The sequence below is a fragment of the Phascolarctos cinereus genome, unplaced genomic scaffold (genome assembly GCF_003287225.1).
Source record: "Phascolarctos cinereus isolate Bilbo 61053 unplaced genomic scaffold, phaCin_HiC Scaffold_726;HRSCAF=1367, whole genome shotgun sequence".
NCBI classification, from domain to species: Eukaryota; Metazoa; Chordata; class Mammalia; order Diprotodontia; family Phascolarctidae; genus Phascolarctos; species Phascolarctos cinereus.
The window spans coordinates 415,034,193-415,056,958 of NW_027556098.1; the positions used below are offsets into that span (position 1 = coordinate 415,034,193).

Below are 22,766 nucleotides of genomic sequence, written 5' to 3' on the forward strand. Positions count from 1 at the left end.
ATGCCTCTAGCAGCCTAGAAGAACCCAGACAATGGGGATCAAGGCACCTGGGAAGGAAAGTCAGGGGAGGAGGCAGCTCTTTAGCTAATCCAAGAAGGAAAAGAAGGATGGCAGTCAGAAATGGGTGGATAATAAGAACAATAGCTGGCATTTATGTTGTGCTTTAAGGTTTGCTTTGCCAGGCCTTTTACACGTGTCATCTCATTTAATCATTTTTAAGGGAGTGAGGGGTGAGGTGGGAATGTGTCTGAGGAATAAGATGGCCAAAGGTCAATTAGTCAGTCGATGAGCTTTTACTAAGACCTTGATACACGCCGGTCACTCTACTAAGAATTGGGGATATAAAGAAAAGAAAAAAACTCTGTCCTCAAAGAGCTTACATTTTAATGGGAGAGACAACATACACATAATTATGTACATGTAAAATATATATAGTATAGATGGAGGATAATCTGAGTGGGCAGGGACCAAGGGAGAGGATGTGGAAAGAAACAGAAGATGGGATTTGGATTGATTTTTTTTTTCTAAGGCAATTGGCCTTAAGTGACCTGCTCAGCATCTCACAGCTAGTAAGTGTCTGAGGCCAGATTTGAACTCAGGTCCTCCTGACTGCAGACCCAGAGCTCTATCCATTGCGCTACCTAGAAGCCCCTTGAAATGAATCTTGAAGGAAGTCAAAGAAACTAAGATGTAGAGATAATGAGGAAGCTCATTCAAGGGGACAAGCCAGAGAAAATACCCAGAGCTGAGGGATGGAACATCTTGTTCCAGAGTAGTAAGGAGGCCAATGTCACTAGGTAGAAGAGTACGTAGATGGGGAACGAGGTGTAAGAAGACTGGGGAGGTAGGAGGGACCAGTTTGTGAAGGGCTTCAACAGCCAAACGGAGGTTTGGCTACTTCATCCTGGAGGTCATGGGAACCATTGGAATTTCTTGGGTAGGAAGGTGATGCACTAAGACCCGTTTGTTAGATCACTTTGGCAGCTGAGGATGGATTGGTGAGAGGAGGCATTGGTGAAGAATAGTTCAGGAGTCAGGGGATGAAGGTAGCTGGGTCACAGGAGAGAAGGGGACATATAAGAGAGGCATTAGGAAGCTAGAAATGATAGGACTTGGCAACAAATTGGATCTATGGGGTAAATGAGAGTGAGGAGTCCAAGGTAACACCAAGGTGGTGCAATTATCATAATGGTCTGAGAGAAAGGTGATAAAGGTCTGTGCAAAGGTGGGGTGGCTATGACTGAAGAGAAAGGGACATAGAACAGAGATGTTATCAAGGTGAAAATGACAAGATTGGACAACAGGTCATTAATTTACCTTGCAATGATGCTGCAGCCACCATTTGGCATCTGGACAAGTTTGTGGGAGACAGGATGGAGGGTAAGGCAGGGCTAGGGACCAAGATGAGTTGCTAGAGCCAAGAAGACCAAAAAAAGGTTAGCCGAATAGTTGAGTCTGAATCCTGAATAGGGAAAATGAAGAGTCAGAGATCCCAGGTTCAAATCTCACCTTTGACATTTTACAACCTGTGTAACCATGGACAAGTAACTTATACTCCCTGGGTCCCTGTTTTCTCATCTAAATGATAAGAGGGAGGCACTCCATGGCTCCAGAGTTTTATTGGTTTTTTTTTTCCAGCTCTGAATCTAAAGACTACTCTAAGAAGGACTGAAAAAACCCAAGGAGCAGCTAGGTGGTGCAGTGAATAGAGCACTGAGCCTGAGTCAGGAGGACCTGAGTTCAAATTCTACCTCGGATACATGATACTCACTAGTTGTGTGACCCTGGACAAGTCAATTAACCCCAATTACCTTGCCACAAAAAAAACCAAACCCCCCAAAAACCACACAAACAAACCAAATGGGTCAGGTTGGAGGTAATGCTGGGAACCAAAGCAATCATTACATTATAGCCTCAATTTTTCTAGCACTTGAAAGTTTATAAGTGATCAGTCAACGAATGATCCTTTAAGTCTGTGCCAGGCACATGGTGCTGGCGATGGCCTGACAGAAGGAAATAACCCCTGCCTTTGAGTTCTATGTTTTGCACAAGCACATACTGTCAGTGAAGAATGAGCTGATCCAGTAAGACTCAGAAGAGAGATTTCCATTTCATGCTTCTTTATGAAGAAAGGACTAGGATGTCTCTCCTTGCCCCAAGGGTGTCTCACAATCCTGAGGGGTTAGTAGTACAGACATTATTATTCCCTTCTTATGAGGGAGGAGACAAAAGCTTACAGATCCTAGCACTGAAGGAGAATTTAGAGATAATCTGCTCCAGGAGTGTTTAACCTGGATTCTACCCCTTGATAGACTTTAGAAATCTATGGCTTTGGATAGAAAATTATATATATATATATATATATATATATATATATATATATATATATATATATATATATATATATATATGATATATATATATACACACACACACACATACACACAATCCTATCATATATACTCTGTGGATAGATTATATTATATATATCCTTACTATATATATACATATATATACACACACACACACACGCATACACACAATCCTATCATATATACTCTATGGATAGATTATATAATATATATCCTTATTTCTTTTGTAATATCACAATATTTATCTTACGCATTTAAAAACATTATTCTGAGAAGGGAGTCTATAACTTCACTCAACTGCACAAGAGGTCCATGACACATAAAAGGTTAAGAACACTCGATCTGCTCAGATTGGACAGATAGGAAAGTGAAGCATTTCCTGGAGTCAAGGAGCAAAGAAGAATTGAAACCAGAACCCAGATCTTCTGATTGTTGTTGTCGTTCAATCATGCCTGACTCTCCATGACCCCATTTGGAGTTTTCTTGGCAAAGATGCTGGAGTGGTTTACCATTTCCTTCTCCAGCTTATTTTTACAGATGAGGAAACTGAGGCAGACACAGTTAAGTGACTTGCCCTAGGTCACAGCCAGTAAGTGGCTGAGGCTGGATTTGAACTCAAGAAGAGGAGCCTTCTTAATTCTGGTCCCCATGCTCTAACTGCCCTTTAGATCTTCTGAACTTCAAGCAAAATCCTCCTCTCATTGCGTCATACCATCACCCTGTGTCCTTTGCTATCACAAACCCCATCTTTTGCCTCAATCTCCTTCATACTGAATGACATGCATGTTCACTTCAATCTAGCATAAATTAGGGACTGAGCTTAGGGTTGTAGACAGAGCATGAATTCTAGATCCAGAGGACTTGGGTTTGAATCTCACTTTCAAAGTTTCCTACCAGTATGAACACAAGTCACTTATACTCATTGCTTACCATTTTTCTCATCTGTACAATGAGAGTTGGACCAGTTACGCTTGAGGTTCTTCCTGGCTCCAGTTCCCTGCTCCTTAGACCCGTGATTCAGAAATGGGCATTTTTTTTTTTTACTTTGAAGACAGAGGCTCGAAGGAAATGCCCTTTCATTGTCCCAGAATCCCAAAGCCTGAGAAACAGAAGGATCCTCATCTGGCATCTGGCACCTGAGAAGGAGTCTTCTCTACAAAATCCCCAACCTCTGTGATGGGAATCTCACTACCCTATGAAACAGTCCTCTTACGCTATAGAAGAACTTTAGAAGTTTTTCTAGTCATCCTGTGAGTTTCAGCCTTCCCATAACTTCTCTTCTCCTTCCCCTAATTGGACTTAGTTCTGCCTTCTGGGGCTAAGCAGACCAAAACCAACTTCTGACTTGTACCTGTGTGCCCTGCTGATATTTGAATAGCTCTCAAGCCCACAGGAACCTTTTCATCTCCAGGCCAAACACCCCCAGTTTCATCAGCTGATCCTCAGAAGCATGGACTGCTGGTGGCCCTCCTTTGGACATTCTTTGGACATTCAATGTACTCCCTAACTAGTGGTGGCCAGGCCTGCAAATGGTGCTCCATGTTCTATCTGTCCAAGACTGATTAAAGTACAATGGCTGAGTTCTTCATTCTCTTTTCCTTTTGACACAGATTTTTTTTTCTTGGTTGTCATGTCACACCACTGACTCATCTTGAAATAAGTTGAAAAGATCAATGAGTTCAACAAAGGTCTGGATAAATGCCTGGATGACAAAGCTATAATGGATCACAAAAAATGGAATTGTGCTGATTGGAGCCTGCCGCTGTCCTGGGAGGACAGAAACAAGATAGACAGGGTAGTTGCCTCTTTAGTAGTTAGAACAATTCCAAGTTCACACTGGGCAGCCCCAGACCCTCAGATTACCCCCCCACACACCCAGTTATACTCTTTTTATAGCCTGTATGTTCATGGTAGTTTGCATGGTCTCCCCGATTAGAATGTAAACTCCTTGAGTAGAGGGATTGGTTCTCCTCTCCCCCTTCTTTGTATTGACAGCACTTAGAACAGTGCCTGGCACATAGCAGGATGATTAATGAACATTTGTTGAATTTAGTTGAATTGTAGAAGTCTAGGTCTGGTCTGAGGTCTGAGATTAGGGTTTTGGTTTGAATACCCTTGATTGGCAATGTGGGAGGAATGGGAGGAACAGTGTGGCAAGGTCAGGGCCGTGGCAATTTGGTCTCGTAGGTCTAGGGTTGAAGTTGGACTCAAAGTTAGGGTTAGGGTTGGGATCAGACTGTAAACAAGCCTTTGTTAAGCACTTGCTGTATGACAGGTACTGTGCTAAGTTCTGGGAATACCAAGATAAGCAAATAGATGGTCCCTGTTTTCGTGAAGTCATGGCTTTGATCAATGGTGGTAACAGAGTAACCACTAACTAAAAGTCTGGAAGGACTGATCCTCCTATAAGCTGAAAGCATCTTCAGAAGCCTCCTAGTCTAACCCTCTGATTTTACAGAGGAAGAAACTGAAGTCCAGGATGGTTAGGAGATTTATACATTAAGAGTCAGAATCAGGATTTGCACTCAGTTCCTTTGACTCCAGAGTCAATGCTCTTTTCACTTTATCATATGCCTGCACTATTTCTATTCACTCTAGAAGAATTTAGACAGGAAAAGTGGAAGGGAAGCATGCAAGGAGATTGTGATTACCGTTTCATGAGACCTGGAGCTGGAAGAGAACTCAGGGACCATTTAGTTCGACAGTTCCATTTTACAGAAGAGGAAACTGAGACCCAGGGAAGTTAGGTTGAGTCTAGGTCATACAGATAGTAGCAGAGGGGATTTGAACATAGAACAGTTTTCAGTTCATATCACCAGAAGTGAATGGGATTGGGAGAGAGAATCCAGTTAGGGGTGGGGACACCCGCCTCTCTGCGGAGGCTGAAGGTATTCTCAGTTCTAGGGGGAGTTCTGAGCAATCTACCACTCTCTCGCTCAGGGGTTCATAACTTGAGATCCATTAGCCTGAAAAACTGCGTAACTGTATTTCCGTATTATTGGTTTTCCTTGCAATGCTATCCAATTTTTTAGGAGTTGATAAAATATGATTCTGAGGACTCCCAGGTTTCAGCGGGCTGATTCCCCAAAGGGATCATGACAAGCAAAGGTTAGGGTTAGAGCCAAGCTGGCGTCTGGACGCTGAAGGGGATTGTTGAGTGCTTGGCCTCACAGCGGGGGCGGGGGTGGGGGTGACACAGACCAGAGCACATAGATGGACGGATGCCTGAAAGAGTCAGGGGGCTCCCGGGTCCCCTCCCGTCCTATTAAGCCCACTTTCTCTCTCTCTCTCTCTCTCTCTCTCTCTCTCTCTCTCTCTCTCTCTCTCTCTCTCTCTCTCTCTCTCTCTCTCTCTCTCTCTCTCTCTCTCTCTCTCTCTGTTCTTTATCCTAGGAAACCTCGCAGAGCCAGTCAGATCTGGGCGGGAGGGAGGGGCAGAGGTGATGGGGGCGGCAGGGGTGGGCCAACCCGACCCAGACCCCACGCAAGAAACCTCTGTTGTTTATCTTCCCAGTCCCGGGGTCCCGGGGGGACTGGACAAGGAACAAATGGAGGGGGTGTCAAAGAGCTGGGCGCCGCCCGCGCCTCTGGGAGCCGAGCACTGAGCCAGGACGAACAGAGAAGGCGGGGAGACGGGTGGGGCAGGGTCCAGTATAAGAGGTGGGAGCTTCCTCGGAGCAGGTCACTGTGGATCGGACGGAAGGTCGAGGCTGAAGGGGAGCCCGCCCTCACCACGCACCCTGCTCTGAGACCCTGCCTGAGGTGAGATCTGCGCCCTCCCCCGACCTCATATCAGGCCCCAAGGCACCCAAGCGCCCAGAACTCACTTGCCTCACCGGTCCAGGCTTTCCCGGCATCTAAACGTTAGTGACTCCCTTCCCCCGCTTCCCTTGGGGATTCAGAAGCCTGGCTCCGCTTGGGTGCCCAACTGTCCTCCTTCCAGACTCTCCCTCAACTCTCTCCATGCACCCCCTCCTCCCACCCGCACAGGGACCCTGGTGTCCCGGCCAGCCAGCCTTTGCACTCTCAAAGACCCAGTATTTTGGGGTTCCAGTTCTGGCTCCCGGACACCTGCTACCAGTCCTAAAATGCCCTTGGACCTCTAATTTCTCTGTATCCTCAGAGTCTCCCAGCCCCACTTCCTTCCCCACCCCCAACTTTGCCCTGCGTCTCCAGCTATCGAAGCCCTCAGCCCATGCACTTCTGCAAGTTTGGGTTGAGTTCCCCTTCTATGTCTGGGACCCGAATTTGAACGAGTCCTCGTCTCCAGTCGCTCCCCCTCCTCTTCCCTGCCACGTCCACCGTCCAAACTGAAGACCGCGGAGTACCTCACTTAAACCTATCCTAGGACAACTTGTTTCCCCATTTTTCTTAGAGAAAATGCCCCTTCTCACCTCCCCCCTTTTCAACCACTAATGGCCCTATTTAGCCTTCTTTCCAATCCGTCATCACGCTTTTCCTCCGAAGTTGGGATGGGAGTTACCAGAGGGGTGAGGGAGCACTAGCTATCTAGGGCTCTGAGGCTGAGCAGGAGCTGGAGGCTCCTGACACCTGAGTTCCTGCGTCCAGAGGGGGTTGAGGGCACAGCCAGGTACATGGGAAAGAAGACTGCATTTGGAGCACGAGTCTCAGCTCTGCGTTGCAGCAACACTCTGATCTTAGGCAAGTCACTTAACCTCATTTGTAAAGTGAGATTGGCCAGGATGGTTGTTCTCCCTCTGAATCTAGGGAGCTATAAAAGAGGATCACTGGGTACCTGAAAAGGCAGGCCTTGGGATAAGAACATTTGTATCCCTAAAGTTGGAGTGGGGGCAGGTCAGACTCTTGGGTCTCTGAGGGTCAAGGATCAGGAGGCTCAGATTCCTAGATCTCCAAGGAGGTGAGAGTCAGAGGGCTAATGCTTACCTGTGTCTGATTCCTTCTAGGCCCTCCAGGAGAGAAGTCACTCAAAAGGAGTGAATCAGCTGGGAGACAGTCTGACGAGAAGGCATCAACATGGCCCGTGGATGCTACCTTTGGCTGCTACAGCTGCTGCTGATGGCAGCTGTCCCTTGGGCCCAGCAGACAGAAGAGGGTAAGGCCAGGCATGAACTCCACTGTCTCCCCACCTCTTACTCCCATAACTTCTTTGGACCTCTTCTAGAATACACCGTCCCATCATGGCCTCTAAAACTGATCCTTCCCCTCCATGGGATCCTCTCCTGTACACTCTTCTTGACCTAGATTGGTTCTCTGAGTGACTCCCAACTTTCTGAGCATGCCTCTTTCTGCTTTGTCTTAATGAGTCCTCGTCTCTCAGCCTCTGTTTCTCCTCTCAACCCTCTCTAACCCTTCTCATATCTATTGCTCCAGGTCAAGACCTTTCTCCCCTTCCGTCTAATCAGGGAGGGCAACTCACTCTTAGACTCTTTTCTATCTCAGCTCTTCCTGTCCCTATATCAGCTTCTGCTCTGTGGGGAACTCTCTCCTGATCCTCTTCAGCCTCTCCAAGTCAGGGCTTTCCATCTCAGTGGTCCTGAGACCCTGTCCCTTCCTCTCTTCCTATTCTAATGTATCTTTCCATGTGTCATCCCTAAGGCTGAGGCCATCTTCTTTCATTGCAGCATCTCTGAGGTTCCCTTCCTTCCGTCCTTCCTTCTCTCTACTGCTGTCTCTATCTTGGTTTTTCTGTATAGTCTTCTGACCATACAACACTTTCTTGGCTCCCAATATCCCACATTAGTGGTATCTTGTCATCATCTCTGAAGCTTCCTTCTTCTACCATTCCAAGTCTGTCTGTCCGTCTGTTTTTCCCTCTGATACTCTATAACAAACCCAAACCAGCTTCTGTTTCACCAGCCCTCTGCCCTATGTCGAAGAACTTCTTTCTCCCTTTCTACTGCTATGTGTTTCTGTGGACCATCTTTCACTTCTGATTCTCAATCCATCCCTCCTCCCATCTCTGTGTTCTTGAGATGCTCCCCTGCTTCACTCTGACTATATATCTGTCTTTATGCCCCTCAATCTCTCTTTTTCTCCTTAGCTTTCATTCTCCTGACTTGAGACATCTCCACATGCCCAGGTCAGGATGTCTCCCCCCACCCATACCAATATCCTAGAGGCTCCTCCCACTCCCCATTTCTCTCCCTGCCTCTATATCAGCTTCTGTCTCTGCGTGGAACTCTCTCCTGATCCTCTTCAGCCTCTCCAAGTCAGGGCTTCCCCATCTCAGTGGTCCTGAGACCCTCTCCCTTCCTCTCTTCCTCCCTCCCTTCTCCCTTTCCCCCCTCCTTTTCTCTCTTTCCCCCTCCCTGCCCTCATCCTCGGGTGTTTCTTCTTGCAGAGTCTGACAGGGAAGGAGACAAGATCATTGAGGGGGAGGAGTGTAGCCGGGGTTCCCACCCCTGGCAGGTGGCCCTGTTCAATGGAAATCAGCTGCACTGTGGTGGAGTGCTTGTGGCTAGCAACTGGGTGCTTACAGCTGAGCACTGCATGATGAAGTAAGAGGGTGAGGGCTACAATGGGGGAGGAGAGTCTCTCTTTTCTATCTGTCTTTTCCTTGCTCAATCTCTCTTTTTATCTCTGTCTCTTTCATGTCTTTTTGTCCTTAATTTTTCTTTTTGTCATTGTCTCTGTCCTTTGGTTTTCTGTCTTTTTGTCTCATGTCCTGACTTCTCTGTCTTTCTCTTTCTGCCTCAGTCTCTCTATCTTTCTGTCTTTATATGCCTGTCTTATCTGTCTATAGCTCAGTCTGTCTTTCTCGGTTCGTTGTAGAATTGACAATGCAGTGAAAAGAATCCTGGGCTTAAAGCCTGCAGGCCTGGGTTGGACTTTGGCCTCCTCTCCTCAGTTTTTCACTATGGGTATAAAACTTCTACTACCAACCAGGCAGGATTGGGTGGATCAAATAAGATAATGAGTAAGGGCCGGGAAAATGTAAGGGATCATTATCATTGTTATTGTTATTATTTCTTATCAGTAGTATTATCAATGAGGAAAATGGATGTGACTTGCCCGAAGGCGGCCAGTGACTCAGAACTAAATTCTCTTTGTGTTTTTGTCTTTCTCTTCAAGTCTTTAAATGCTTATCTCCTTTGTCTGTTTCCATGTCTGCTGGTGCCTCTCTCTCAATCTCTGCATCTCTGACCCTCAGCTTCTGTATATCCATCTCTCTCTTCCAGTCTCTCTGTCTGTTTCTCTGTTCTTCTCTTCTCTCTTTCCAGGAGCCTAAGAACATAAGAATAGTCCAGAGATTCTTAGCCTTGGGTCCCAGGGGTCTGTGAACAGATTTCAGGGGGCTGTAATCTTGGATGGGGAAGAAGTATTTTCACTAGCCTCTAACTGAAATTTAACATTTCCTTTAACTATGAATGCAGGTAACACAAAGCATTCTGAGAAGGGGTCCATTAAACAAAACAAACAATAAAATTAAGAACTCCTGTTTCAGGCCAACCTCTCATTTTATAGGGGTAGAGGTTAGGGCCCCACCTGAGAAATTAAGTGATTTGTCCAAGGCCTTTTATTGTTCAGTGGTGTCTGATTCTCTGTGATCCCATTTGGGGTTTTCTTGGCAAAGATACCAGTGTGGTTTGCCATTTCCTGTTGCTGTTTCTGTCTGTTTCTGAGGGTCTCCCTCCTCTTTCTCTATCCCTGCGAATCTCTGCCTATTGCTTTCAGGCTCAGCACACTTCTAACAGTCTCTTTGACTCCCCAGTTCATACAATGTGCACCTGGGCAAACACAGTCTGAACGGCAGAGAGAGGGGGTCCCAAGTGATCCAGGCCACCCAGTCATACCGGCATCCTCAGTACTCGACTGTCACCCACGTCAATGACCTCATGCTGATAAAGCTACAGAGGCCAGCCAGGCTGGGGACCAACATCAGACCCATCACACTGCCCTCCAAGTGTGTCTCACCTGGCACCTCCTGTACTGTCTCTGGCTGGGGTACCACCACCAGCCCAGATGGTAAGTCTGCTGTACAGTCCCCAGGAACCCAGGCATCTCACTTCCATAACACTTCGTAAGGACCCAAGAATCCAACCCCCTTTTCCGCTTAAGCCTTGAGAGTCCATACTTCCTGAGATGCCACATTTTTCAGGAATTTAGGTCTCCTGATCCCTCCCAGCTCCCAGCCCACCCCTCCCCACTGGAGAACCATACGTGTGAGATTCCCGTCTATCTGCCCCCTGCCCTTTGGTACCAGAGTCTTCAGTTCCACAATCCTGCTCTTCTGGCAAGGGACAGGCCTTCAGGACCATCAGAGCCTATTTCCTGGATACTGAGGCACCTGAGCTTTATACCTCTTTACCTCTGATTCTCAGGGATCAAATCTGAACCTTCGCTCCCCAAACTCACATTCTCCTGGAAACTCATACTTTCTAACTCCCCAGTCTCTATCACTTAGGGATAGCAGTGTTTATCCTCACTCCCATCTGCATTAGAGACCTAGGTATTGGGCATCCCCAGCCCCTGACTACCAGGCTCATGGGATTAGAGCAGCTATGGATCACCGCCCTTCCTCTCCCTGCCTTGAGGCTTCATACATCCTTATTCCTGCTGGATGACTGAGGATCTTTCTCTTCTCCCCCATCTCCAACAGCAACATATCCACAAGAGCTCCAGTGTACAAATGTAAGCATCATTTCCACCGCGGACTGCAAGAAGGTTTACCAGGATCTATTGAAGGAATCCATGCTGTGTGCGGGCATCCCGAACTCTAAAACCAATGCATGCAATGTAAGTCTCCACATTGTCCTGTCCCTCCTCCTTCACCCCTCTCCCTTTCTCCTTTCTCTTCTCTCTCCTCTCTTTCTTTTTTCTCTCTTTTCTCACTCTTTTTCTTCTCTTTCTCTCTGCCTCTTCTCTTGTGCCTCTCTCTCCTCTCTCTCACTCTTTCTTTTTCTTCTCTTAGCTTCTTTCCTCCTCCTCCCCCTTCTTGTTCTTTTCTCTCTGTCTCTTCAGCTCTCTCCCCTTCTCTCTCTCTCTTTCTTCTCTCTCTCTCTCTCTCTCTCTCTCTCTCTCTCTCTCTCTCTCTCTCTCTCTTCCCTCTCTCTCTCTCTCTCTCTCTCTCTCTCTCTCTCTCTCTCTCTCTGTCTCTGTCTCTCTGTCTCTGCCTCTGTCTCCCTCTCTCCCTCCCTCCCTGGAAGGCCCCAGAAAGCTATTCTTAGCTTTCTACTGTTTAATACGTATAGGCAGCTGGGTGGCACAGTAGACAGAATGCTAGATCTATAGTGAGGGAGATCTGAGTTCAAATCCAGACTAGCTGTGTGACCTAGGGGGCAAGTTGCTTCACCTTTACCTCAGCTTCCTCCTCTGTAAAATGATAATAATAATACCTACTACCCAGGGCTGTTGTGAGACTTGAAAGAGGTAATATGTGTAAAGAGTTTTGCAAATCTTAATACTCTCTATAAATGCTAGCTTTTATTGCCAGTGACTTGGATGAAGCTATATATAGTAGGCTTATTGCACTTTCAGATGATAAGAAATGCTATCATGATAGATAGCAGAGTCTGGAAAGAACTGGATAGGCTAGAACACAGAGCCAAATCTATGCAAATGACATCTGATAGAGATAAATGTAAAGTTACAAATTTGGGTTCAGAAAGTCAATTTCCCAAATATAAGATGGGAAAGCTTATTATTAGAGAGCTATTCATGTGAACCAAATTGGGGTGTTAGGGGACTAAGACTTCATTGTGAGCCACAAATGTGGCCAAAATACTTAGGTTGCCTGAATAAAAGGGAAACATCAAGAGTGAGGAACCAGCCAGTATCTTAATAATCTACCCTGGTCAAACGGCATATTGTGTATTGTGCTCAGTTCTGGGAATATCATATGAAGAAGAATAGTAAGAAGCTGGAGATATGGGCTACGTAGTATAGTTAGGTGTATCTAGTAAAGTGTTTATCTTATCGGAATGAGGTAAGTTTGGAAGATCTTTAAGGGATTGCCCAAGCATCTGCCATGGGCCCAGTGCCGTTATTATTATTATTTTTTTAATCATTGATTTGGAAAAAGGCACGCTTGTCAAATGCATAGATGACAGGAGGATTAGAGGGGGTACCTAAGATATTGGATGAAAAAGTCAGGATCCAGACTGGATCAGCAGGCTGGAACAATAGCCTTAATTGATTTACATGAATTTATACCAGGGATACAGAAAAAAAAAAAACTACGATAGTTGGGTTTAAAAAAAAATCAACCTTAAATACAAAGAGTGAGATGGTACATCTGGGAAAAAACTTCAGGGGTCTGAGCTGACCACAAACTCAACATGTACCAATTGTGCACAGGGCATTCCTAAAAGTTAATGCTTCCCTAAGGTTTATGAAGAAAGGCGTGGTGTTCAGATCAAGGCTGGTAATCACTCAATACTTTTCTCTGGTCAGATTACATCTGGAGCCCTCTGCATATCCCACTTCAGTAAAGATGTACAAAGAGAGGTTGGAGGAGGGTAATGAGACTGACAAGAGAGTTAGATAATACATCATTGAAGACCAGTTGAAAGAATTGGGAAAGGTAATCCCGGAAACCTGTATTCCAGAATCGAGAACAATGGAGCAGATGAGATTTGTTCTGCTTGGCTTCAGGGGGCAAAACTAGAAGCCAGTGGAGTAAGGCTAAGGAGAATTGTAGAGAGGAAGATTTAGTCCTGATTTTTACGGCTGCCTTGTTGTGTAACTGGTACATATGGAGTTTGTGGTCAACTTAGAGCCCTGGATTTTTTCCACCCAGATGTACATTCTCACCTTTGGTGCTTAAGGATAATTTAAAAAACAAACAAAGTAAGAAACAAAACAAAACAAGCAAACAAGCAAACAAAAACACCTGTCTTGTTTTCCTGTATCCCTGGGAAAGAAACTGCCTAACAATTAGAGCTATGCAAATTGGAATGGATTGCCTTATAAGAAAGTGAATTTTCCATCACCTGAAGTCTCCAAAAAAGGGCTGGATGACCCCATCTGGGCTGTAATACAATAAAGGATATATTAATGTTGATTATGTGCCAGGTGAAGGTTGGGCCAGATTACCTTCGAGGTCCTTTACCATGATGTATTAGGTACACGATGCTGTATTAGGGATACAATGAGACCCCCTGTTCCCTAGGGGCTTACAATATTCCGAGGCCAGATTCCAAGCACCTATCCTGGTGGAGAGCACAGCCTAGCATGAGACTATTGTGGTCAAAAGCAGGGAGTCAGGAGAACACAGGGAATCTTTGGGGTTGACCGAGGGAGGAAACTAACATGTTTGACTGGAAGGTAAAATAACAATTCTTAGCGTTTATAGAGCGCTTTAAGACTGCCAAAACACTTTACAAATATAATTTCATTTGATCCTCACAACAGCCATCGGAAGAAGCACTGTTATTATCCCTATTTTACAGTTGAGGAAACTGAGACAGAAAGAAGTTAAGTGACTTATTCAAAGTAACACAGCCAGTGTGTCTGAGACTAGATTTGAATTCAGGTCTTCCTGATGCCAGGTCCATCACTCTATCCACTTTGCATCTAGCTGCCTCTAGATAGCATATGTGAAAGAGGCTGTGTAAGATAAGGCTCGGAAGGTAGATTAGCGCCAGATCTTCGAAGGCTTTGAGTACCCCAATTAAGAGATTAAAACTTCATTCACTAGAGATTGGGAGCTACTGAAGATTCTTGAGGAGTGCCATGGTCAGAATAGTATGTTCAGAAGAATCTAAATCACAGGCAGGGTCTGTGTCCAAATTACAGGCAGTGATTTAGAATGGCGGCATCCCAGGCACTTTTAACGCTCCAGAGTGGGTCCCAAGCCAGATGAAAATTTAATTGGGAAATATTTAACAAAATAAATGACAACATGATAGAACAGATAATGTTAATATGTGTCTCTCTAAGTCAATATGTGACTCCACAGGGGTCCTACAGTATGACTTAGCGGTCCCCATTTCTGCTTGAGTTGGACATCACTGGTTTAGCGGATATATTGGGGAGGGGAGGTTACTACAATTAAGATGGACACCAATGAACAGGTAATTTATAATAGTCCAGGCAGGAAGGAATTGGGGCTTGAACTAGGGAGAAGGCAGTAAGGGTGGAGAGAAGACCTAGCTGGGAGAGGCTTGGAGGAGGGAACCACAATAGAATTGTTTGGAGGTGGGGGCTGAGGGAATGGTAAGATTCAGAGTCAGAGAGCTCCCAGGCTACAAACCTGTATGTGTAATCTGTCACCTCCCCCACACCACTTTGCAGAGGTGGGGGATCATCTAGTCCGTCCCATTTTATAGGCAGGTTAACTGAGGGGAAAAGACTTGTCCAAGGTCACTAGCAAGTCCGTGACAGGACATAGGCTAGAAATGAAGTCTCCTGTTTCACAGCCTAGGGAGTTGTCTCCTGTTTCACAGCCTAGGGAGTTGCCTACTGTTTCCCCTTCCTATGTCTGCCCAAGACAGGAAGGGAGGATTTAAGGGGAACCGATGGTGAGGTAGCCTAATGCACTGTATGGGGCACTGGATTTGGAAGCAGGAAGGTTCAGGTTCAAATCCCATCTCTGGTACTTATTAGCTGTGTGATACTAGGCAAGGCATTTAAATGTTCTGTGTGTCCTAGTTTCCTCATTTGTAAACAAGGGCTTTGGATGAGATGGTCTTGAAAGTTAATTCAAGGTTCTGGCTCTGCCCGTCTCTATTTCTGCCTCTGTGTAATGTCTAATATCTTGTCTTTATCTTTCTGTCTTCCCCTCCCATTTCCCTGTCTCTTCCTCTCTCCCTCTTTTTCTTTTCATCTGTCTCTGACTCCCCTTTTCTTTTTCTCTCTCTCTGTCTCTTCCCCTGAGTCCCTCTTGATTCTAGACTTCAGAAGCAATCAGTTATAGTGGAGAAGGCCTCGGTAGGCATTCCAGCTCCCACACTTATTAATGTTCTAATTTTGGAAAAGTCAGTCAATGCCAGAATCTTGGGAAGGTGGGGATAAAAGCACTTTCACTTTTGATCTCCCAGGGATATTGCAAAGAAAACACTTTCTAAACCTCAAAGCACTAGAGAAACAAGATTTGCCATTATTATTCAAAGCTGGAAGTGCCCTTGGGGATCATCTAGTCCTCCATTTTATTGGGAGGTTAACTGAGGGGAAAAGACTTGTCCAAGGTCGCTAGCAAGTCCGTGTCAGGACACAGGCCAGAAATGAAGTCTCCTGTTTCACAGCCTAGGGAGTTGCTTACTGTTTCCCCTTCCTATGTCTGCCCAAGACAGGAAGGGAAGATTTTAGGGGAACCAATGCTGAGGCAGCCTGATATACGGTGTGGGGCATTGGATTTGGAAGCAGGAAGATTCAGGTTCAAATCCCATTTCTGGTACTTATTAGCTGTGTGATCCTAGGCAAGGCATTTAAATGTTCTGTGCCTTAGTTTCCTCACTTGTAAACAAGGGCTTTGGATGAGATGGTCTTGAAAGTTGATTCAAGGTCTAAATATATGATGATCTCATGAAAGGGGAATGAGATAAACTAACCTCTTCCTCTGTCAGGTCAGGGTCCCCTTTAAGGCATTTTTGGCCGCCATTCTCTCCACCAAATAAGACAGTGAGAGGGGAAGCCAGGGCTTGGTCCCAAGTGACAATGTCTCCCATCATCTGGGGAGGGTCACTGTCCATGGGTGATGCCCCATACCCTGTCCTGCAACAGCACCCCTTGGAACAATGTCCTCTCTTGCTGGTAAAGACAGAGGAACTTTATCGAACAGGACCAGGCATTGGGCTCATGGAACTGGGATTTGGGAGCATAGGTTCTACTCCAGGCCAGAAGATATTTTCTATGAAATTTAGCATTGACTCTCCCATCTCTCTCTCTCTTCCTAGGGTGACTCTGGGGGTCCCTTGGTATGTGGTGGAGTCTTGCAGGGCCTGGTATCATGGGGAACCTTCCCTTGTGGCCAGCCCAATGACCCTGGTGTCTACACTGAAGTTTGCAAATTTATCCCCTGGATCCGGAAAACTATGAGGAGTTGAGTGTGTGTGTGTGTGTGTGTGTGTGTGTGTGTGTGTGTGTGAGCATATTGGTGGAGTACCTGGGGGCAGAACTCCCAATAAATGTGATATCCACAACCCTGTCTGTATTTACATGCATATCTTATGCCTTTGCTTTAAGAAAGGAGAGACACCCTGTGTTTTGGGGCTGAGGTAAAAGTTAAAGGTAAAAGTTGGGGGCTAGAAATCTCTGTCCCTCTTACCCAACCTCAGAGGGGAAAAAATATAGGGGAGGGGAGGGATAGGAGGATGCAGGGAAAGAGGTGTCAGTCCCTGGGGAATATTCCTGAGACTCCAGGTAGAGAGCATTATTGACCTATAATAGAATGACTGACTCAGAAACTGGCCAGCACTCTATCAAGAGAAACCATGAAGTCACACCTCACACCTGCTTCCAGAGGGTTTTTTTGGGCCCTGCCATAGCCAAATACTCTGTTTTTTCCATACCTTGGACATTTATTTATTTTCATTTTAGGAAAATAAAATTTTAAAATCTTTTGGCTTTACAACACTTAAAAATTCCCCTGTATGCCTTCTAAATGTCTCTCTCAGAGAGCCATCCTATATAACAGATTTTTTTAAGAAAAAAAAGAGAATAAAAATCAGTGAAACAATGCATGCAAAAAATCTAACAACATATACAACATCTCACATCCATGGACCCCAACCTCTGCAAAGTTGTGTGGGGGAGGTGTTTTCTCATATCTCAGGGAGTATAGCTTAAATATTTCTAGCCCACATTTTCCCCATCTCTCTCTCCTAATGTCATATATATACCCCATTCCCTTGTTATCCACTTAGGTCCCTGCCCCTTCCCCCTTCCTCTCCCATAGCCTGGTCTGATTGCAATGCTCCACTGATATTATCAATGTGGCCACACCCTGCCCATATGATGCCATTTATAATCCTTGCATGATTTGGCAGATGGCTTTTGGAGTTGCTGTAGCCCCTAGATTTCTAACTCATTGATAGGCATCTTTGAATTCAGCCAGGCTGGTCTGGGGCAACTGACCCGTAGTCTGTCATCAGCCTGGATTCTGGTCCCTCATCTTGGTAGGACATGCTGGAACTCTCTCTCCATTGGCATAGCCTGTGAGGACTTTAGGCCACCTGGTGTCATGGATCAGGCATTGAAGGGGGCCTTAAGAGGGAATCCCTTATGTCCCCCTCCTAGCCAAGAAAGGGTCAGTCTATGATTGAGGTTGGAGAATTGAACACAGCTTATGTGACAGTTGGCAGGTCACCTGGTGTCCCTGTGCTCTAGATCACTCTCAAAGGGAGCAGATCGCTGAGCAGGACCTGCAGGAGGCAATTCCTCACAGGGCCTATCTGTGTCGATGATGTCACCAGGCCAAGAAAACGGCAGCAGCAGCAGCCACATCATGATGTTCTTGTCGGGTCACCTCCATGCTCCCTATGTGAGGAATGTAAGTGTCCTTAACATTACTCCATGTTCCCTCACAGTGGATCAAGTGGCTGCTCTCAGACCTTGTGGTCTCTGGACCCTTTACACTCTTCAGAAATTATTGGGGACCCACCAAAGAGGGTTAGTTATTAACGTTGACCTTATTAGAAAGTACAATGTCTTAGTATGATAATAAAAAGAATTTTGACCTCAAGGACCCTCAGGGACCCTCAGGACCTTGACCACATCCTGAGAATCACTGGTATAGTGGATACAGAAATTGATACCGGAGTCAGAAGGACAGGTCCCCCTGATGATGCCTGCTGGCTGTGTGATACTAAATCGCTTAAACTCTCAGGGCCTTTGGTGACTACTTCAAACTGTCAGTCACATTTGAGCTGCTGCTCTGCCTCAGTTTCCACACTGAGAGTTCTCCACAAGTCTGGACCCAGGAAAAGAAAATCCTCTTCTAAGTTTCCCATATTCCCCCATGTTATTCTTCTCTCCTCTCATCGATATTGTGATCTGGGCTGAAAAACAGCCTCCAATATTTGATAACTCTGTCACTGTGGGTGAGTTATTTCTCCACTATAACCTCTGTATGTGGAAAATGGGGATGACAAGATATGTGGAATGTACCTGCTACAAGGGGCTATTGGGAGGATCCCATGAGATCAAATACTCAAGATACACAAGGGGCTATATGACATGCCCAGGGTCACAGGACTCTGGCTTGTGGTATGAGCAAGCATTCTGCCATGAATGCTGCCTCTGACAAAGGAGATAATGGATGGAGAGCATCCTTAGAGCTCATCAACGGTCAGATGGTGAGAATGAGGAAGAAGTCAAAGACCAGTGTGGTCACCCCATTCTACAATGCACATGATTGGCCCATTGGAGCCTCATGAGTAGGTCTTTTATGAGTCATTCGGGTGTACCTATATGTGTGTACATATACACAAACAAATTCACATATATTTATACACAATATAAATATGTAGATGCTTGTATACATATGCATATACACACATATTAATATCTTATCACATATAATATATTAATATAGACTAGATATTGACATTTTATTTAACATATTATATATTAACATATCTTAATATCACTTCCATCATCACTTGGCAACGTGTCCTTCTGAATTTAACTGGATGAATCTGCCATGGGTCATTAGCTCTTTTTTTTTTTAAATAGTGATTTTTGGTTAATAAAGCAATTTCTTCATAATAACTTCATGAGGTAGGTTGTATTATTATCCTCATTTTGCAGACAAAAAGACTGAGGCTCAGAGAGATGAAATGACCTAATGAAATGAGGTAAGTATGTGAGCCAGAAAGCAAGGAAAGAAAAACATTTATTAAGCTTTTACTAAGAATTAAAGCCAGGATCTCTAATTTCAAGTTCAAGGCTCTTTGTTTCATCATTGTCTCTCTGTAATTTGAAATTTTAAAAGCAAGTTTTATTGAGGACTTTTGTCTTCAGTCAGTCAGTAAGTACTTTGTAAAAGCCTCTCCCATCTTCCAGGCACCATGCTAAGTGCTGGCAATACAAAGAATGGTAAAAGACAACCCCTGCTTCCAAGGAATACACTGTGGTCGTTTTCTTCTGTGTCCCATCACACAACCCCCTCCCTTCCTTGCTGATCCTTCCCCCTTTTGTAACAAAGAAAAGCAGCCAAGCAAAATCAACTGACAGAGAGACCTCATCTGATAGTGGACATCGCCTTCTGCACCCATGATCCCTCACCTCCCTGCCAAGAAGAACAAGGAAGTGTGTTTCATCATTTGTCATCCTGGATTAAGATTGGTCCTGGTACTTATATTGTCTTTTAATGTCATTGTAAGCACTGTTTGCTTAACCTTCTCCCTGATACAGAGGAAGCTCTTAATAAGTGGTTACAACCCACTGACTGGGCTTTCTTTGTTTTAAAAGAGTTTGTACTAGTCTTTCCATGTTTTGCTAAATTCCTCACATTTGTTCCTCATTAGTGAAACAATACTCCACAATATTTATATATTATGGTTTGGTAAGCTGTTCTTCAGTGATGGTTACCTACTTTCTTTCCAGGTTTTTTTTTTTTTTAACTACTGCAAAAAATGCTGCCATGAAAATGATAGTATCTATTATAGCACTTTTCAGGGTGTACCTAAGTGGTCTCACAGTGCATAGAGTGTGGAGTCTGGAGTCAAGAAGACTCTTCTACCTGAGTTCAAATCTGACCTTAGACACTTCCTAGCCATGTAACCCTGCAAATCACTTCACCCCATTTGCCTCAATTTCCTCATCTGTAAAGTGAGCTGAAGAAAGAAATGGCAAAGCACTCCAGTATCTTTGCCCGGAAAACCCCCCAAAAAGGATCATGAAGAGTCAGACACTACTGAAAAAAAAAACTGAACAACAATGTGATGTATAAAAAGTTTGAGAGACGTAATTTCTGGGAGAGTAATAATTTCATTGATCATGATAGCATATAACTAATGAAAGGGGCCAGTGACACTCTCGAATGCCTAAAACGCCTCATGGAATCCACAGAACACTTATATGCCCTTGGAAGAGTGGGTGTTCCTGGGGGTGGCAATTGACTGTGATTGGCTAACAAATAATGAGAGAGAATGAATAGTATAATGAGAGGTGGATCTGTTCTAATGAGGGGCTGGGGCATGTGACTTTGATCACTCAGTTTTTATTGCCAGAGAGACTTATCTATATCCCATCACTCATCTGAAAAATGGGAGAATCTGAATTTTCCCAGACCTGTTTGAGTAAAACACAGAGGGCGGGAATCCATCAATTCACCTAAACTAAAATTTCTTTACCTTTTTGAACAGATCTGAGTTTTCCTTCTCAGTATTAGCCTTGCACTTCAAAGGCTACCTGAGTAACCTGCAGTGGCTGATTTCTGAATGAGGAATTAGAAAAGGGGAAAAAAAAGCCTTAGTCCTAATTCAATAATTAGTTATTAATTAGATATCAGTAATGAGATTATCAATATAGATATCAATAACTAGAAATAATCATTTCTCTCAATACCTTCCCTCATTCAACTGTCCAGCCATGCTGACCTAGCTTCTGTTCCTCACACACGATGCTCCAACTGCAGTCTCCTTGCCTTAGCAGTGATTGCCTCTCACCTCTTACCCACACCTCTTAGAATCCCTGGCTTCCTTTCTGACTCAGCTCCAATACCACGTTTTGAAGTAGAGACCTTTCCAAATCTTCCAAATACCACCTTCCCCCAACCCCAGATGCTAGAGCCTTCTCCTCTCAGGTTCTCTTGTACCTGCTTTGTATGTATCTTGAATGTATGAATGTATGTACTCTTTGCTTCCTCCCATCAGGGCAGAGACTGTTTTGCTTTGGTCTTTCTATCTTAGCACAGACCTCTGGCTATATGACCCTGGGTAAGTCACTTAACCCTGCTTGCCTCAGTCTCCTCATCTGTAAAATGAGCTGGGGAAGGAAATGGCGCACCACTTCAATATCTCTGCCAAGAAAACTCTAAATGGGGTCACAGAGAGTGAGACGTGACTGAATATTTTCATGACTGAACAGCCATGATCCTCTCTTGGAGGAGAGCAGAGTGGCCAGTATCTGGCCCCAACTTTCTATTTCTCCTCCTGTCATGAATCCAAGCCTTCCTTGAAGAAGGGTGGTAGTAGAAGACCCTAGAAACATCTATTCTTACCTCCCTGTGGGCAGCATCTAGACATATCTGGACACAGAATCTACATGAGCAAGACAACGTGCCCCACACACATCCTGATGTGTTCCTTTGCCCATTTCCCCTCCATTCCCATGGTTCTCAGCCACTGTGTTTCATGTCTGGTAACAAAGTATAGGTTTATAATTTCTTACAGTGACATTATAACATAGGGGGTGCAAGGATTATTCACTTAGTTTTGTAGATGACTTAGTTGAGTCCTCTAGGACTCAAGTGCGGCCCTTTGACTGAATCTGAACCTCACAGAACAAATCCCCTTAATGAAAGGATTTGTTCCGTAAAACTTGGACTCAGTCAAAAGGCCACACCCGAGGACCTAGAGGGCCCCATGTGTCCTTGAGGTGGCATGTTCCTCACCCTTGGGACTCTGGGAGATGGAGTTACTTTCTCAAGGTCACAAAGGTAGCAGACATCTGCAGTGGGACTGAATCAAGGTCTCCTGACCCCGAGACCATGACCATATTGACGCCTCACTCCCCTCAGGAAGCCCTACTCTCCTTCTGTCTTCTCTGTTTCCCTCATTCCCTCTATTCACCCATCTACCTCCTGTCAACTAGCTGGTAAACAATCATTCCTCACGTTATGCCAAGCTGTGCTAAGCTCTGGCGAGCCTCCATGTACCCCATTTCCTTCCATTTCTCCTTCACCTCTACTCCTCTTCCGCTCTCCTCCCTCATTCATGGTTTGTCTCTAGTCTACCATTCACCACAATTTCCCCTTATTCATTTCTCTTCCCTTCAATAAACATTTATTATGTGCTAGGTTCTGGCTAAGTGCTGAGGATACAAAATTAAAACGAGAACAATTTCTGCCCTGGAGGTTCTTCCATTCCTGGTGCGAATTGTGTATAACCAACCACAGATTAGTTGATACAACATACATATGAAATAAATAAATCCAAAGTAATTTCAGTGTGTATGTATGTATGTGTGCATGCATGTGTATGTGTGTATGTATGTATATATGTGTGTGATATATGTGTATGTGTATGTATGTGCATATGTGTGTGGTGTATGTATGTGTGTATGCATGTGTATGTGTGTGTAGGAAGCTAAAATAATTAGGGAGTCAGTAAAGGCCTCTTTAAAGAGGCGGCCCTTTAATTGAACCTTGAAGGGAGTTATGGGTGTCAAAAGGCAGAGGTGGGAGAAGGAAGGCCATTTGAGGCATGGGGGAAGAGCCTATGGCAAGGCACCAAGGGATGAGGTAGAATGTTCTGTATATGTGAATTTATTAGGGAGTGTCAGGCTAAGTAGTGCTGGGTTACAAATG

The 22,766-nt window shown here is 44.9% G+C and overlaps 1 protein-coding gene across 1 annotated transcript; it reads left to right on the forward strand.

Annotated features, from left to right (window-relative positions):
• Positions 1–5,855: 5,855 nt before the first annotated feature.
• KLK7 (kallikrein related peptidase 7) lies at positions 5,856–16,422 on the forward strand. The gene is made up of 6 exons (XM_021004051.1): positions 5,856–6,133; positions 7,297–7,445; positions 8,694–8,850; positions 10,065–10,318; positions 10,953–11,089; positions 16,189–16,422. The coding sequence occupies exons 2-6, from the start codon at positions 7,367–7,369 to the stop codon at positions 16,336–16,338; spliced, it is 777 nt and encodes a 258-aa protein (XP_020859710.1). The 5' UTR covers positions 5,856–6,133; positions 7,297–7,366; the 3' UTR covers positions 16,339–16,422.
• Positions 16,423–22,766: the final 6,344 nt, after the last annotated feature.